At 24.0% G+C, this 18970-nt stretch overlaps 1 protein-coding gene across 4 annotated transcripts in view; it reads left to right on the top strand.

The window, feature by feature from the left end:
- Positions 1-18970, top strand: part of LOC100209298 (dystonin) — a 57306-nt gene that overhangs the window by 12568 nt on the left and 25768 nt on the right. For all 4 annotated transcript variants that reach the window (XM_065812160.1, XM_065812159.1, XM_065812161.1 and 1 more), the window contains 13 exons: positions 864-1010; positions 1093-1155; positions 2131-2222; positions 3655-3781; positions 4090-4242; positions 6546-6668; positions 6743-6900; positions 7325-7493; positions 8978-9250; positions 10411-10494; positions 10712-10919; positions 13945-14102; positions 16681-16926. In XM_065812160.1, coding sequence (XP_065668232.1) covers positions 864-1010; positions 1093-1155; positions 2131-2222; positions 3655-3781; positions 4090-4242; positions 6546-6668; positions 6743-6900; positions 7325-7493; positions 8978-9250; positions 10411-10494; positions 10712-10919; positions 13945-14102; positions 16681-16926 — 2001 coding nt within the window. The remainder of the gene's footprint in view (positions 1-863; positions 1011-1092; positions 1156-2130; positions 2223-3654; positions 3782-4089; positions 4243-6545; positions 6669-6742; positions 6901-7324; positions 7494-8977; positions 9251-10410; positions 10495-10711; positions 10920-13944; positions 14103-16680; positions 16927-18970) is intronic.

Genomic DNA, 18970 nt, shown 5'->3' with positions numbered 1-18970 from the left:
AAAATGCAGAAGTGAAGATGAAACTCAGGGAAGATTTTCAGATGTGCTAAATGATTTATTTTCATTTCAGCAGGTGTTATATGCTTGTTTAATTATTAGTTTTAACAGCATTTTAAATTAAGTTTTTTGTATACAAAAATTTCCACTATTCCACGAGCTGTTAAAAAATCTTTTCTCACTTTTTCTCACAGATGTTTAAAATCAAACCTAATAAGTTAATTATCTTTTTAAGAAAAACAAAGAAAAAGTTTGTAAATTTAATTTTTATTACCAGAGATAATTTTATATTTATTTGCACTTACAGTTTAATTTGAATTGATTGGAACCCTCTACAAATAAAAATATTTTGGTGTCATGTTTTTGTTTTAAAAGCATATTTAGTTGAAGTTTATTTAAAATTCAATTTGTAATTTAGCTTCCTTAGAGTATTATTGCAACCTTTATTAAGTTTGCATAGAAAACCAAGTCTTTTAACCAATTCATATATACATATATATTTTTTAAAAAATATTTTCAATTCTTTTTTTATTTTAAAGGATATATTCTATAACCAAATAAAAACAAATTAGTCATAGTTTAGTATTAAAACTTGACAATAAAATTCAAAGTTTGATAATGCAGTTTGTAATTCACACTGATATCCCAGTAAGGTTTTCATATGCAGACTTCAAAACTAAATTCACTGAAAATAAATAAAAATTGTTAAAATTTTCAAATTGAAGACTTATTATAAAAAAAGTTTTATAAAAATTCTTTTTGTTAATAGTTACACTTTTTACATTAATTACACAAGTAATACTTAAGTTAAACCAAGTTAAGTTAAACCAAGTTAAGTTAAGTTAAACCAATTTTTTTTTCCACAGGAAATACGTCGAGAACTATTTGATCATAAGGGTGAAGTTTCTTTGTTGGGAAAATGGAGCAAAGAAGTTGTTCCATTAAAAAAGAGACATCAAAAATACAAAACACCAGAAGCTGTTATAACTGTTTGCAATTATGAACAAGAAAAGGTCATTATTTTTAAATTAGTTTTGTGCAAATTATTGAATTATTTAAATAAAAACAAATAGCACTTTAAATTAATTATTGCAGGATGTCATTTGTTGTGGTGAAAGTGTTGATCTGATCGATAATAGCAATCCATTCCGATGGAAGGTATTTTGTTAAAAATATATACTTTTCAAATGTTTTTATTTTATATATTTTATTTTACTTGATAATATACAAAATGGTCATTACATAAAACAAGTTAAAGAACTATTTATTTTAAACTACATTAGGTCGAAAAACAACATAAAAGTTAATTAACTATATGATTATTTATAAAATTGTATATTATATGATTAATTATATTATTAATTATAGTTAAGTATAATTATTTTTCATTATTATTTTGCATCCAAAGACCACAAGTAAGTTTTTAGTGAACTAAAAGATGTTGTACATCTTTTAGTTCACAAATATAAGTTGTTAAGTTAATAAAAATAACACATTTAATGAAAAATCTAACAACAAACTTAAAGAAAGTAATGTTGATTGATGGTTTTTGATGTTAATTTTTACTTTTTAAAAAGTAATCATCAGCTGTTTTATTTATATATTCTATTCAGATTTAAAATCAATCATGTTTAAAACATTTGATCTTCTTGCAAAATGGAAGCTTGCATAATGGAAACAAAGAATTTCTAATTAAGAAACCTAGAATAGTTGAAATTTCCATGTTTTAAAAATCAAGTTCAACTATATTTGTCACTTGTATTTAGAATCATTTACTATCTAAAAACATTCGCCATCTAGAATCCATCATTTAATATCTAAAATCATTCACCATCTAGAATGCATCATATACTATCAAAATTGTTCACCGTCTAGAATCCATCATTTACTATCTAAAATCATACACCATCTAGCTTAAATAAGTTATGAAAATTAGCTTAAATAAGTTATGAAAATTGTATGGGTAAAGTGCTTTTTAATGTAAATTTGCATTACAGTTAACTTACAGGTTTTTGTATGGTTAATATAAGTATTTATATTTATTTTATAAACTTTGATTATTCAAATTAACAACTTTTTAATAAATAAAATTAATTACAAATAAATATTATTTCTCAAATTATGATTTATTAGGTATCTCCTCCTTCTGGTGTAGAATCAGAAGTTCCTTCAGTATGTTTTGTTATCCCTGCCCCTGATGCTGAAGCAACAGAGTTATCAACTAGGTATGACTTTTAATTATAATTTTATTATAATTATAATTTATTATTGTTTTTATTATAATTTATATATAAGTTAATAAAGGTTGTAAATACAATAGTTGTTGACAAGGTTGTGAATGCAAAAGTTATTGATGATTTTATGATACGTCCACAATGGTTCATGAATTATATGAAACAAATATTTGTCTTATCAAAGTTTTGATAAAACAAATTTAAAGTCATTTTAATGTCAATTCTATGTCAGTTTTAAGTCAAGCTTGAATCTACTCCATGGTTTTCTTCATATGCAGTTTCCATTTCTAATCATAATTGTTTTATTCTTTTCCACAAAAATAACTCTCTAGAGAACAATTTTTTTTACTATTGCAAGAAATCTATGCAAGAAGTTCTGAAGCTAAGATCATTAGTAAAAATTTAAGTCCATTCTCAGATAACTCATCCTTGTATATCTCAAAAATTAGATTCTAGACTTTTAAAAAATTTTTAAAAATGTCATTAACAAAGACAATTCTAACATTCCAACTTTCATACTAGGTCCCAACTCTCATACTAGGTCTCAGCTCTCTTACTAGGTCTCAACTCTCATTCTAGGTCTGACCTTATTGCCTCTTCTAACTCTCATACTAGGTCTGACCGTGTTAACTCTTCAAATGAAATGGTAGAACTATTTCCAAAGAGTTTTTCAACTAGTTCATCCCTTGAATCTAATGACCACACTCTTCCTGTCGTCCTTAAAAAAACAGGTTAAACCAGTGTTAGGTATTCAAATCACTTCTGCTTCTGTTGCTAAAGTTATTTTTTACTTAAACCCCTTTGTAACTTGTAATTAGACGTCATTTCTGTCTCTTGCAAAATTATTTTACAGAACATTCTTTATTACTCTCTAAACCATTTAATCAAAAATTAATCTTACATGGCATTATCATTCAGCAAATTTGCATCCTTTTACTGTAGCTGTTCCTTAATGCTCAAAAAACTTTATTCATTCATTCACATAATTCATCTAGTTTTATTTCTTAAGCATCACTGCTTTGAAATTTGCTCCCATCTTCATGTGACTCATACAACATACAATCTTTTAAGTCTACTGTTAACTGTTATCTTGCTTTTTGATTTTCTTGCTTGCTTTTTAATTTTCTTGGTTGCAGCCTTGTTGTAAAAGAATTTGAATAATTAAAATACACCTCCATAAAGTATTAAATTATGTTATTATTTTTAATTTCTACTCATTCATCTTATCCATTTTTTTACTTAAAACACTTTTGTTTTTCTTAGCTTTGAGTTTTTTCTACAAATTTTTTTTCAGTTTTTTTTACTTTTTTTACCTATCAGTTTTTCTTTTTACTTCTACTAATTTTTTTATTTTTTAAATTATTTATTATTTCTTTTTTCTATAATTTTTTACCTTTTATTTGTATGTATTAATTATTTTTAGAATTGAAATTCAGTATAAACATTTAATAACACTTTGGAAGAATCGTCAGTGGCGTGTGAAGCAAGCCCTAAGTTCTTCAGAAGTTTTCACACGTCTAAAGGTTTTAAAATTGCCAACATTTAATCAGGTATTAATAATTTAAAAGAATTAAAAACATATATTATTAACATTCCCTTAGATGTTTACAATATTTTGTCAATAATTTTTTTTAATTATGTTTAATAGTTACAAATTTTTTTCAATTACCAAAACAAGTATTTCTTGTTGTATATTCTAGTAGTAGGTTCTGGTTATGTACATTTTCGTGATTTTTTAATATACATATATATATATATATATATATATATATATATATATATATATATATATATATATATATATATATATATATATATATATATATATATATATATATATATATATATATATACATAGATATTGAATCAACCTTATAACACAGAAGAAATGCTTGAAGAATTTGAAAAGCAGCTTGATCCCTCATTGGAAATGGAAGAAAATGAAGTTTTATTGAGTGATGATATTAATGATATAACAGAGAATTTTAATGAAGATTTTATTGAAGATTTGGTTAGTTTATAAATTTCTTTCAAAATTTTGCATAATAAGTGTTGATAATAGTTATCTATAGTCTATAAATAAAAATATAATAAAATTAATTATAATTAATTATTAGTAGTTCTAGTTTATCTATTAAGTGTATACAATATTATACAAGATAATAAAAAAGCATTCAATAAGTATTTACATATATACATTATTATTATCATACATAGATTACGAATATATGTATGTATGAATATATATATGCATATATATATATATACATATATATATATATATATTAAATTATACATATGTATTAAATTATATATATACACACATATATATATATATATATATATATATATATATATATATATATATATATGTATTAAATTATATATATATATATATGTATATATATATATATATGTATTAAATTATATATATATATATATATATATATATATATATATATATATATATATATATGTATATATATAATATATATGTATATATATAATATATATGTATATATATAATATATATGTATATATATAATATATCTATATATATATATAATATATCTATATATATATATAAATATATATATATATATATATATATATATATGTGTATATAAATATATACAATATATATGATATATATATATATGTATATATACATGTATATGTAATATATATATATATATATATATATATATGTATATAAATATATACAATATATATGATATATATATATATGTATATATACATGTATATGCAATATATATATATATATATATATATATATATATATATATATATATATATATATAATAGATATATATAATATATATATATATATTATATATATATATATATATATATATATATATATATATATATATATATATATATATATATATACATATAATAGATATATATATATATATATATATAAGCCCTTGGAATTAGGGTTGGCATTCGGCAATGTAGACCTAACTGCCAAACTTAAAGTGCTTGAGGTAGGAGTTCTTGTGCACTGTCTTTATGTGTTCTGTCTTAAAAAGGCCATCATAGGATTTTAAAACAAGATTTTAAAATAGTTTCTTTCTGGCATTTTCCTGTGTAACAATTAGGTATTCCAAATAGAGTATTTGTAACTAAAAAAATAATAATTTTAATATAATAATAAAATAATTTTCTGTCCCTTACTAATTTTCTTCTTTTGGTGAATTCTTGAACAGTTTTACCATTAAAGTGAAGTGGGGATCTTTTCATAGCTTTAATTGAGTATAATACAAGAAGTAGTAGCCTCACCTGCTGCTTCTTGTAATATATTTTTTCGAACCCTTGAGACATTTAGTTGAGACAACTCTTTCTTAGTGAGACCAGGGAATTTTACCTTTTGAGAAGTAATGTCACTTTAAACACTAATATGTTTTTTTATGAAATAAGAATTGTATCTTTAATAATTTTGCCTTTAAAGGATCAAGTTTGATTTTTTTATTAGGTACAATTAGTTTTCCTGCTTACTAAGGGATGGAATCTTAGCTTCATTAGTTTCTGCATCATCATGATTGATTGCACTGGTAGATTCTTAAAGTTTGCCTTTGGTCAGGAGTTTACAATCTGTTTTCTATTAACTGAAAACAAAATAATTGTTTTCAGTTAAAAGAAAACAGAAAAAGGAAAACTAAGAATAAAAGATTTCTCTTTAAGAACTTTAAAATATAGGTTTATAAATTTAGTTATTGTGTAAATAATGTTTTAGGACTATGTATCTTCAATCCTTTTTAATCTAAAACTTTTACTAGAGTATTTTTTATAAGATTTGGAATATCTTAAATGAATAATTTAATTATAAAAATTTTTTTGAAAAAAATAATCTTGATATAAAATGTAATAAAAAGTATCCTAATCAATTTTTGTAAAAAATTTTTTTTTTTTTGTGTACACAATTTTAGTCATTTATTTCTTCTTATATACAGGGCCCAACCAATTTATATCAATTAAGGGTCATGCTTGGTGACCTTTTTAAAAAATAAATAAAAATGTCTTTTTAGTTACTTTCAAAGAAAAGTTCATCTACTTTTCATAGTGCCAACCTATGAAAACAAAAAATGTCAAAGAGTTATAATCCTAGCGTACATAGATGCACATAAAGTGCAACATTGATGACATAATATCAAAAATGAGAATAGGTTGGGATTTAGTACACACATTATTTGAGGGTTATATTAATATTGTGGGTATCTAGATATGCAGTTGTTGATACAATTTGGTAAGTAGATGTAGTATATTTAGAATATATTTTTTTCACTTTAGGAAATGTCTAAAACAGTCAGCGATTTGTTGCTGTATATTCAAATGGTAGATGAAAGCTTGAACACAAAAAATGAAGAAAACATGAATGCTGATTTATTACTCAAAGAACTTGAGGAATCTATTGTATGCTTTTCTTATAAATATCAAATCTGTGAACTAAATTAATGAAGAAGCTAAATATATATTTATTATTTTAGAAAACTGTTGAGACAATTGAAACATCTTTGCAACCAAAGTTTGATTTTATAGTGCTTCAAGAATCTTTTTTTTTAAATTCTAAGTTGAAAGATAACTTTGAATTACTTATAAAAAAATGGAATGTTGTTAAAACAAGACAAGTTCAATGGGTTAAAAGGTTTTTTTGATGTTTTTCATGTGATTTTCATTTGTGATTGAATGTTGATTTGTAATTGAATATTACTATGTTTTTTTTAATTGTATTATCAAGTTTGTTTTTTTAGTTTCTATAGGTGAAAAGTATGTTTTAGTGCCTGGGAATTTTTTTTTATTTTTATTTCTCTCAATTCTTTTAAATTTGTGCTTTTATGTATTGTATATTTATAGTTTGTCTAAAAAAACCAAAATATAATTGTATAATTATATTTATCGTATGGTTTTTAGTTATAGGGAAAATAAAACGTTTTTAAAATAAAAGTTTTTGTTATAACATAACTATTAGTTATAAACACTAAGATTTAACTTAAAAAAAGTTTTTTTATGACTTTATCCTTTGGCTCCTTGTTATGACCTTGCTAAAATTTAATTCTTTTATTTTTTAGAGTTATGTACATTAACGAAGTTTTACTTTTTGCTGCTGATGTTGATCAATGGCTTAAAAAAATTGAAATGGTTCTAATTGAACAACATGGTTTTTCTTCTGATACTAAGTTTTTAAAATTAGAACTGGAGCAAATCAAGGATTTGGAAAAAATATTTGAGCTTCAAAAAGTAATAAACATTTTCTTTCAATGTTGTAATTGTACTATTTATGTAATTGTACTAATTGTACTAATAAATATATCTCATTGAGAATAATCAACTTTGAAAAAAATAAATAGGATTGTAGGGTGGGCAAAAAGTATGCTTAGAATTACAAGTATTTTTTAAAAAATTATTATTTAGAATTGTTGTTTTGTTTTATTGTTATTTTAATTTATGCAGTGATGGCTAAAAAATTTTTTGTTGTTGCAAAAAGCTGTGCGAAATCCCCAAAATTTATATTATAATCTATAGCAAAATTATAATATACACATTTATTAAAAAATTTATTTATAGCTAGTAATTAACTTTTTAATTACCATGTTTGATAATGTCATAAAAGTTTGGTTAGTTTTTATTTTGATTTTTTCCTTGAATGGGAAAGTATATTTTGAACAATTAGTGTGCATCCGTCTTTTATAAAAAGACATCATGACTATTTATATTAAATAAAAAATAATTTTTCTGAGATTAAGATTGAGGGGACAAGATAAAAGTTATGAAGAGATATCTGTCATATTATTTTACAATTGGATCTTTTTTTACTTTTCTATGAGTTCCTGCTCAAGCAAGCTGTCATTTCTTGTTCCACCAATTAAATTTTGTCCAACAAAATTTTTTACCGTATTTGTTCTTTCATGCTCAAAAAATATCTATTTATCTAATTTTTCCTCGAACATCAATGCCTTGAAATTCTCTACTTTCATGTTTTCCTGACTGAAAAAATTTACAGTTTTTTAAGTCTCCCGTCCATCTTCATGGTCTTTAAGTTACCTATTTTATTTTCTAGAAACTCATATTTTAAATTGCGGTTGTTTGTAGCCATGTTGGGAAATGAGTTTTTTAAATGAAAAAAAAAAAAAAACTAAAACAGATTTGCAAGTTTTGGTGAAGATATGCATCATTTTGAAAATCAAAATAAAGTTAAATCATTAACTGTTAAGGTTTTTGCAAAATTCGATATTTTTTTATAAATTTTATAAAGTAACTAAAGTAACATAAATAGTTGTTGCATTCTTGTTGAAAAAAAATTTGTTTAAAAAATAAAATCAGTCTTTTATGTTTTGAAGAGTTGTACCATCATCAATGTCTTTACGCCATTCATGTCTTTACATCATTCCACATTTTAATCTTTATTGCTTAACTAATAATTTAGTTTAGTCAACTAACAATCATGCTTTTAAAATAATTTTGAGTTTAAAGTAGATTTGTAAATATATTTTTGAATAGATACTTAACTAGTTCACATTTGCACATATATACAGAGGAGATAAAAATGATCTATTTAAACCCTCTTACCTTTCATGAGTTACACTTAATGAATAAGTTTTCTTTACACATTTCTAAGCATCCAAGCTATTTCTATTCATCACTATGCAATTTTTGGAAAATGAAAAACCACATAAAATTAGGAAAAGTTTTTAAAATAGAATGATAATATATTATATATTTAGGAAAACTTTGATAAGCTGCAAAGCATGCTGATTTATGAAGGACACCCAATTAACTCTATAATTTGTTTGACACTTACTGAAAGATGGATAAGCGCAGGTAAACAGATCAACATGCGGCAAATAAAATTGGAAGAAATCTTCCCACTATTAATAATGGTTTGTGAAACTTTGCATGTTGAACTCTCATGGTTTGAAAATATTTGCAACAAACTAATGAAAGAAAGTTTACCATTTAATGATAATTATTTACAAGCAGTTTTGGTTGAATACAAAGTAAGTTTTATTTCAAGAAAAAATTGTTGCAATATATATATATATATATATATATATATTATATATATATATATATATATATATATATATATATATATATATATATATATATATATATACATATATATATATATATATATATATATATATATATATATATATTATATATATAATATATATATATAACATATATATATATATATGTATAGTATATATATATAATATATCTATCTATAATATACATATATATATGATATATATATATATAATATATATATATATAATATATATATGTATATATATATATGTATATATGTATGTATATATGTATATATGTATATATATATATATATATAAATATATATATATATATAAATATATATATATATATATATATATGTTATATATATAATATATATATATAACATATATATATATATATGTATAGTATATATATATAATATATCTATCTATAATATACATATATATATGATATATATATATATAATATATATATGTATATATATATGTATATATGTATGTATATATGTATATATGTGTATATATATATATATATATATAAATATATATATATATATAAATATATATATATATATATCTATATATATATATATATATATATACATACATTATATATATATACGTATAAACAACCCTCGCAATTAGGGTCGGCATTCGGCCTAAAAGTGTTTGAGGTTGGCAAAAAATTGCCGACTTCGTTTCTATCTTTTATGGTAAGACCTTAGTATCAAATTTTTTTGCCGACCTCTAAAAGATTGAGCTCGGCAAATTATTGCCGACCTAATTTTTCCTAATTCCAAGGGTTATATATTTGTATATATATATATACATTATATATACATATATATATATATATATATATATATACACACATACATATGTATATATATGTATATATACAGATACATATACATATACATATATATATATATATATATATATATATATATATATATATACATATGTATATATATATATGTGTATATATACATATATGTATATATATACAAATATGTATATATATACAAATATGTATATATATATATATATATATATATATATATATATATATATATATATATATATATATATATATATGTATATACGTATATATTTAGATTATTTACAATGGACTTTTATCACATTTGCAACCTCTTCAAAATTTATTTTACAAAGTTGAGGAGCTCATTTTGGCTTCAAAGGTAAATTTATGGAATGTCAGGGTGCAAGCGTAATGTTTATTTGTGTAATATTACTATAACTTGAAAGTGTTTGATGCTATTTTATATTGTTTATTTAATAAAGTTATGTAGAATTTAAAGACTTGCCAAAATTACAAAAGTTGAAAAATATTTTTTTGACTTATTAACTTATTTTCAAAGTATTAATAAATGAAAATTTTTTAATTTTTTATGTTAGAGTTATGAGTACGAGTTGATCAAATATAAATGGTTTGTTGAGGGGAATAATAATTTGATTAGACCTGGTGTAGCTGCTCAAGGAAGAAACGGGTTGTCATCAAAAATTCTCCAACTTGCGCAATTTTATGAGATGTCTATAGTTGGCATTCCACAGAGAATGTCTTGCTTTTTAAGCATGTTGGAAATGTCAACAATTTCTACGTCTGGTATTTATATAAATTACTTTTTATTTTATTTGAATTAAAAAAGTCCTTTGATTTTTTTGTCATTTATTTAAAATTCCAATATTTTTTTAATTTTAACTTCTGGACACATAAAACGCATTTAGAAATAAATCATAATAACTTAGATAATTTTTAATAATAACTTAGATAATTAAATAATTTAGAAATAAGTCATAATAATTACGGTATAAAAGTTAAATTATCACGATATAAAAGTTAAATTATTACGGTATAAAAGTTATATTATCACGGTATAAATGTTAAATTATCACAGTATAAATGTTAAATTATCACGGTATAAAAGTTAAATTAACACGGTATAAAAGTTAAATTATCAGAGTATAGAAGTTATTTTTAAACAGATTGCAATATAAAACTGTAAAACGTATTTAGATTCTAAAATCATTTCTTTTTTAAAAAAAACTTTAATTTTACTGATTTAAACATTAAGTTTTTAGTGTATTTGTTTAGTATCCGTTTAAAAAAACAGTTCCCATCAATTTGCGGTTAACCGACTATTCGGTTAACCGAAAAAATCTTATAAAGCTTAAACTGTTTTGCTTTTGTTAAATATTTGCCCGTCAGGAATGACGGTTTTGCAACCAATGTAGTTAGTACTCATTGTCATTAGTGATGCTTTCTGAATACAGGATCTTCCAAATTTCAACGAACGTAGTGTTCTGTTTAAACTAATTTTTTAAAAATCAATGTTAAACTGTACATTGTCAAGTCAGTCAGTGACTACAGTCTATATTATATATTTATAACAAAACATGGAAAAAGATATAAAAGAACAGAAATTAAAAAAGGTAGGAATAATGTACAAGTATTGTTTAATTATCGTCATTATCATTCATTATCATCATCATCACATCTTCTTCTTCTTCTTCTTCTTCTTCTTCTTCTTCTTCTTCTTCTTCTTCTTCTTCTTCTTCTTCTTCTTCTTCTTCTTCTTCTTCTTCTTCTTCTTCTTCTTCTTCTTCTTCTTCTTCTTCTTCTTCTTCTTCTTCTTCTTCTTCTTCTTCTTCTTCTTCTTCTTCTTCTTCTTCTTCTTCTTCTTCTTCTTCTTCTTCTTCTTCTTCTTCTTCTTCTTCTTCTTCTTCTTCATTATCAGCAACCAAGTTTCTACGTAATTCTTAATTTTCATACAGAAAAGCAGCATCTCTGCACGTTCTGGCGTTAATTGATTTATTTTCTTTGTAATAACATTTCCGGCTGTTAAAAATACTCGCTCACTCGGGCAGCTGGTTGCTGTGATGCAGAAAAGCTATGCAGCCAAACGAGAAAGAAGGTTGCATCGAGAACTATGTATGTATATGTAAATCAGCATCTTTTGTCTAAAAGTTGTTGGTAGTGAGCTGGCATTTATTATTGGCTTGTAAATACGCGAAAATAAATCAACTTTTATATGATTTGTGTGTAAATCATCGATAAACACATTTCATTTAAATTATGAAAGAATATTATATATAATTTTATTTTATTTAAATAAGTATTTATTTTATATAATAAATTAAACTATTTCTATGATTAATTTTATTAACATGGCTTTTTACAACGATTGGATTTTATGAACGTAAGCAACAACAACGATGTTTTGAAAGCGGAAACATTGGCGTAAACTTAAGTTATGTAATTTATGTAACTCAAATAAAATTACGTCATTGATTCGCGTTTTATTTCAGCATTTTAAAATCAATTAATTGTGTTTAGTTCTTTAAAATCAACTTATTAAAAAAGTGTTTTCAAAAACTAAAAAGTCAAAAGTCAAAAAAGTTTTTATTATTCGAATATAGATATTTGATATTCGAACGAAATTCGGTTAGCCGCCAATCCGGTTAGCCGAAGAAGTCACTATAAGTTTTTACTTGTTTCATAACTTTAAGAGAAAATTAATTATTGATTTGTTTACAAACAATTTTTATAAATTTAATTTTTTTTGTCTGTATTGTTGATATAGCTATTTTGTTTTCAAATTTTTTGATATTATTATGCAAATGTCAAATACAATTAATAACAACTTATCGGGACACAGTCTTACGCGTTACAGGATTGCTTATTGCAATGCTATGTGAAATAACTTTTTGCTTAATGAAGTTTAATTTTTTGTTAAAAAAGTTTCAACCAAAATATGTCGTGTACTAATCAATATCTAATATCTCCCGTTTTCTTTTGTATTGCGGACTGACTTTTTAAAAGTAACTAACCCGAGGCTTACATTTGCTGCCCATTAAAAAAAAGAACAAGTTCTACTACATTAAATAACTATTATTTACAGTTTAACTGAATTTGATCAAGTTGTCAAAAACGTTTTAGTTTTAATTCAAGGAATTGTTTGACAAATTCTAATATTACCATCAAATTAAAATTTTAGTCTTAAAGAAAAAAGTATAAAGAAAAAAGTAGATTTTTTTAAATTTTATATGGAATCTTACTTAAAAGTGTTTTTTTTTTAGCAAAAAGAAAAAGATTTTTTTTATGGTGCTTTTTTTCTTGTAGTTTGAACTTGAATAGTTTTTGTTTTAATCATTTTTTCAAAAGCTTTAAATTTTAACGTTTTATCTAAATTTTAATTAAGTTTTTCATTTGTTTTAATTTTTGATTACAACTTAATAAAATACAAAAGTGAGTCGTGAAATCTTTTTTGCAATAAATAAAATTTCTGCAATATTTCTACGTCAATACGCATGTCAATTTTAAGTTTATTATCGTTTTCGAAACTTATAGTTATATTTATTTATTTCTCTATAAATTATAAATTGAAATTGCTTATTTAAATGTTTGTAAAAATAAATTTATAAGAAACACAGATTATATATGATTTGCTTATTATTTCTAAATAATAAGCAAATCATATAATCCATATTTTTAAAGACAGGTGCGTCGAGATTTAAAAGAAATAACAATTTTGAGTGAAATGTTATGATTTTCAAAATCATTGAAAAAAAATACGTTTCTAAAAGATTGTTTTAATGCTAAATTTTTCAGTAATCATTCTTTACTTTAGGTGTGTCTAATATTGTTGAAATTGGCGAGTGGCAAACCGTTGATATTCAACTCATTAAATTAGAAGATTGGATAACTAAAAAAGAAAATGATTTAAAAAAATACGATCTACCACTTGGTTCAATTAAAGAGTTGGAACAATATATGCGAGAAATTGAGGTAGGTTCATAAGCTTATAAACACACACACACACATCTGTGTGCATGATTATATATATATATATATATATATATATATATATATATATATATATATATATATATATATATATATATATATATATATATATATAAAATTGAAAAATGTATATAATATATGTTATATAATGGATATATTATTATATATATTATATAATAGATAGGAAATCGAATAATACATACAACCAAAATGACGAAAACAGTTTATATATAGAGTCTATTATAAATCTTCTAGTAATTTAAAGTTTAGAGTAATATTGAATCAAATGTTGAATATCCTTTTTTCTTTTCACTTTTCCCGCTTATGTTTTTGTAATTTGTAATTGTAGAACTTAAAATATTTGGTTGCTAGACAACTTTTCTTTTGTTAGCTATAAAAAGTTGTTATTTTGGTCTAGGCAACGCTTTGCTAGAAATAAATACTCCGTTGAAAATAATTGGGGATTCCCTTTGGTGTTTGTTTTTTTCCATTCTAATAAAAGTTTTTTCTTTTTTTTTGTATTTAACTGCTAAAACTAATGTTAAAACTGCCAACTATCGCGTTGCTTTTTTTTCTATGAAAGCGTTTTCATTTTTTTGTCGTTAATGTAAATACAAAATTATATAAATTTGTTCTTGTCAAATTTTTTCAGTCAATTCGAAACTTTTAGTTAAGTCATTAATAGTTTATTTTTAAACGTTTTTTTTCTCAAAAGAAAAACAAAAACAAAGTACAAAATATTTAATAAAAATCTATAATATATAGCGGTTTAAGTGACGTGTTAAGGTAAGCTTTTGGTACTAGTAAATAATAAATGATGATATGCAATAACTTGTCGTGTTGATCCTTTTATGGAAAAGGCTATACTATTGCTTGTTTTTTGACAGCTTCCTTAGAGCTTGGTGATGATTTCAAATGATGTCAAAGGAGTCCGGGATAGTTATAAAGAGATATTAAGAAACAAAAAGAAATTTAAAATATATGTATTTATTTCTCATGCACTTTTGTAAAAGTTTTTAATCCGACTTAAGTGTTTTAAGCATGATTCTTTAAAAGCAATATAGATGAGGGGATTTTTTTTTTTATTATGAGAAAATTTTGACAAAAGAAATTACGCTCGCGTTAAAACTCATACTTTCGCTGAATAAAAAAAATAATAATGGTGTTTTGACTAGTCACTTTTTTACTAAAGTTGTATATTGCAAAATAAAAGAAACTTGGAGTTCATAAGTGATCTTGAAATTTAACAATTGAAAAAATCGTTTTTAACTTAATAAATTGCTGAGTTCGTTCTGGAAATTTCGTAAACTGTAAGCAATATCAAATTATGTTTCATCGACGTTTTTCGCGACGCAATAGTAACGAGTCTTCGCGTTCAGATGTTGAAAATTCATTGCAAGGCGAAAGTAAACGAAGTTCTTCCAGACTTAGTTTGAACTTCAAACTAGGCAAACGTTCTTCATCAAGTAGCGAACAAAGTTCGCGTTGGAGTCATCATTCTGAAGGCGAATACTCAGAAAGCAACGCTAGTTATTTTGAATCGGGAGGTTCATTGCCAAGAGGTTTCTCTCTAGCAAGCAAACTCCAGAGTGAAAGGAATTTGAATGAGAGGTCAAATACTTCACAATCTTCTCGCAAAGAAGTTACCAGTCCTTCTCGTGATCCATCGGCGTATTTTGCTGCTTTAAAATCTCCTAAAGCAAGTGCTTTAGACAGAAGTCGAAGTTTCAGATATGAATCTTCACCTGATCTGGGAGCATCTATGGATGGTCATCAATTTACAAGACCTCATCGACTATCGCAAGAGTCTGTTGATCGTCAAAATGAATGTGCGTTAAGAAGGCACAACTCTGGATATATTGCAGCTTTTAAGGTAAACGCCGAGTCATCTACTTATACAACTCGTTTTTTGGTTATTGAAGATCGTAGTTATTGCTTAATTCATTTAGTTAATGCATAATTTTCTCCTCTGCCATAACAATACGAAAAAACTAATAATAGTTCCCTTAAGATCAATTTTTTATACAAAATTATTTTTATTATAATCTAAATTATTTAGTTACTTTTATTGTTTGATAAATAACATTCCAAATGGTTGTCTAATATATATTTTCTAATAAAAGGTTGTCTAAATGGTTGTCTAATATATATTTTCTAATAAAAGGTTAACAATAACGTTATAATAATAAATAGTGTTTTTTAGTAATGATTTTTACTTTAAAGCAACTAGGACAACTCTTACCCTCAATTCCAAACTTAAAAGATTAAAAAAAATTATTTAAAAAATATAAAACTTGTGAGAACGAAAGAAATGTCTAATATGAATATCAAAGTTAAACGTATAATTGTAATATATAAAACAACAACAAAAAATTATATAAATTGAATTTATTAAGTTTAGAAGCATCAGTATAGCGGGAGATTTTGGTAGAAAATGATTCCAGTATTAAAGAAAAAACTAAAGAAACTTTTTTTAATGTCTTTTTCCATTTAATTTGTTTTTAAAATCGTTAGTTACTAAAATATATATTGTATTTATTAAATTACTATTCATTTTTAGAATGTCCTCACTGATGTACGCGATCACGAAATTTCAGCTGAAGAAACATTAAATGCAGGACGACAGTTTCTACAGGAAAACTTTTCTCTCATGCCATCAACAACGCGTGTTAAGGTAGAGAAAAAGGTTGCGGCGCTGGAATTACAATGGGCAAAGTTACAATGGGAGTGCGAGGGTCGAAACACTCGTTTAATTATGATTCACGATATGCTAGGCAGTTATGAGAAGGCTGTGCAACCTTTTTTAGTAAGTATTCTATTTTGTTGGTTTATCACATTTGAAACCTTAAGACGAATGATTACTGAGAACCGATATTACTTTTTAAAAACTATTTTCAATAAGGGTTAGATAAGTTTTATATAAAAGATGTTGTCTGCTGATTAGTTTTGTTAAAGACCAAAAACTATTAACCCTGTAAGGGTTAGATAAGTTTTATATAAAAGATGTTGTCTGCTGATTAGTTTTGTTAAAGACCAAAAACTATTAACCCTGTAGTATCTTTATTATCTTTACGTGATTGCATCGCGCGTTAGTCGATTGAAGATAAACTCGTAATACGTTGGCTACAAAACTAAGTTTTTATTTTGTGTTGCTATGCGGAGCTTAGCAATGGTAATACATAATAATAGTATGATATAAGGATAATATGATAACAAATAGCAAAGATATAAATAAAAAAATTTAAGTTGCAATTAAGTAGGCAAAAAGTTGTTGTAAAAATAAAACTATCTAAATTACAAAACTAATTTGCGTTAAAAAGAGAATATTTTAAATAGAAAAGGAAACCAAAAAAAACAACAACAACAAAAAAAAAAGGAAGAAAAAATTTTATTTTTATTATTTCTAAAAATAATTGAAAAACAAGACTAATACAATTAACCTTAGACTATCCTTTTGATCAATATCATTAATGTTGGTCATTCCCCGTAACCTAGGGCGAGGAGATGACTTTTTCAAATAACGTGCATAAGTTTGATCAGAATCATTGTCAAACGGATTATTATTTCAAATAAAAACCAATGAGGCGTTAAAGTAAGCTATATTATAAATTTTGGTTTGTCTATTCACTTATTACATGAAAACCTTTGTAGAAAGGATTTCGTAGAACTAAGTTATGGAAACTTTTACGATTCGCGTGCCTCCGTTGCGTCCAGTTATAAACTTCCAGGTAATTCATGTTTTAATGCCCAGCTTGATTTTTATAAATAACATCTAATTAATTATTTATTTTTTATAAATTTGCATTTGAGATTAGTCATCCTCTCCTCTCCTCAACCCCTCCTCTCCTGAAATTTTATTTGCCAGTTTTGAACAAAATGTGTCATAAGAGTTGCATTAATCTATCATTTAAATATTTTTTTCCCACATAAAAGTGTTTATTATATTATTTGGAGGGATAATTTATTGCTTGATGGTTTATATTCGCTTAAAGCATTTTTTTATATTTAATAGCGTTAGCACAGATTACAAGAAACTTTTTTAAGTTTTACCCAACGTTCAATGCACAATCATTAAAAAACAGAAAACTAAGACACTACACAGCTTTTAATTATTTTTTTTATTATTTATTAAGATACAAAGTGCTGGTGAAAAATACAGATGAAAGCAGTTTCTTTTTAGTTATCGTATTTTGCGTAATCCAAATAAATATATTTTTTTAAATATAAATCTATAACTTATAGTAAACATTTTTTTTTACATCCCACCCTTAAGCTTAATTAAACCGTTTCAAAACGCTTAAAATAATCTAACGTAACTCAATTTTACATTATGTTAATTAAACGCAACAAATACTAGTTTCCGTCAAACAAACAAACGTTATTTAAGAGACTTAAGTATATAAGAAGTTTATTGATGTGTCAAAACTGTTTAAAAATAACATTTTTTATTTAATTACGTTGAGTAACTTGTGTTTGATGTTGTTTTTAAAAATTAAAAATGTTGATAAAACTTTGGATTTAAAATAATACCTTTCTTTGTTTTCTTCTATTTACAAAGCGAAGCCAAGAAAAACTTATGCATTTTAATTCTCGTCTGTACATAATTTTTTTTTATTTAACAATCTTATATCTTGATACAATTAAAAGATGAAAATATTTACTTCGTGCTAGATAGTACGCATTGTTATATTTTTTTTTATTACGTATAATTATCGATTTTAATAAATTTGGGAATGCAAAAATTGGAGAATAGAGTCTTCTCATGTTATTAGCACAAGATTTTTTAAATTTCGCTAATGCTCTTTAAAAAAATGCCTATCTTTTTCAGAAGTAGTTATTTTTCATAATTA

The sequence above is a fragment of the Hydra vulgaris genome, chromosome 12 (assembly GCF_038396675.1).
Source record: "Hydra vulgaris chromosome 12, alternate assembly HydraT2T_AEP".
NCBI lineage: Eukaryota > Metazoa > Cnidaria > Hydrozoa > Anthoathecata > Hydridae > Hydra > Hydra vulgaris.
The sequence above is the reverse complement of the archived record's forward strand: the minus strand, read 5'-3'. Positions and strand labels throughout refer to the sequence as shown.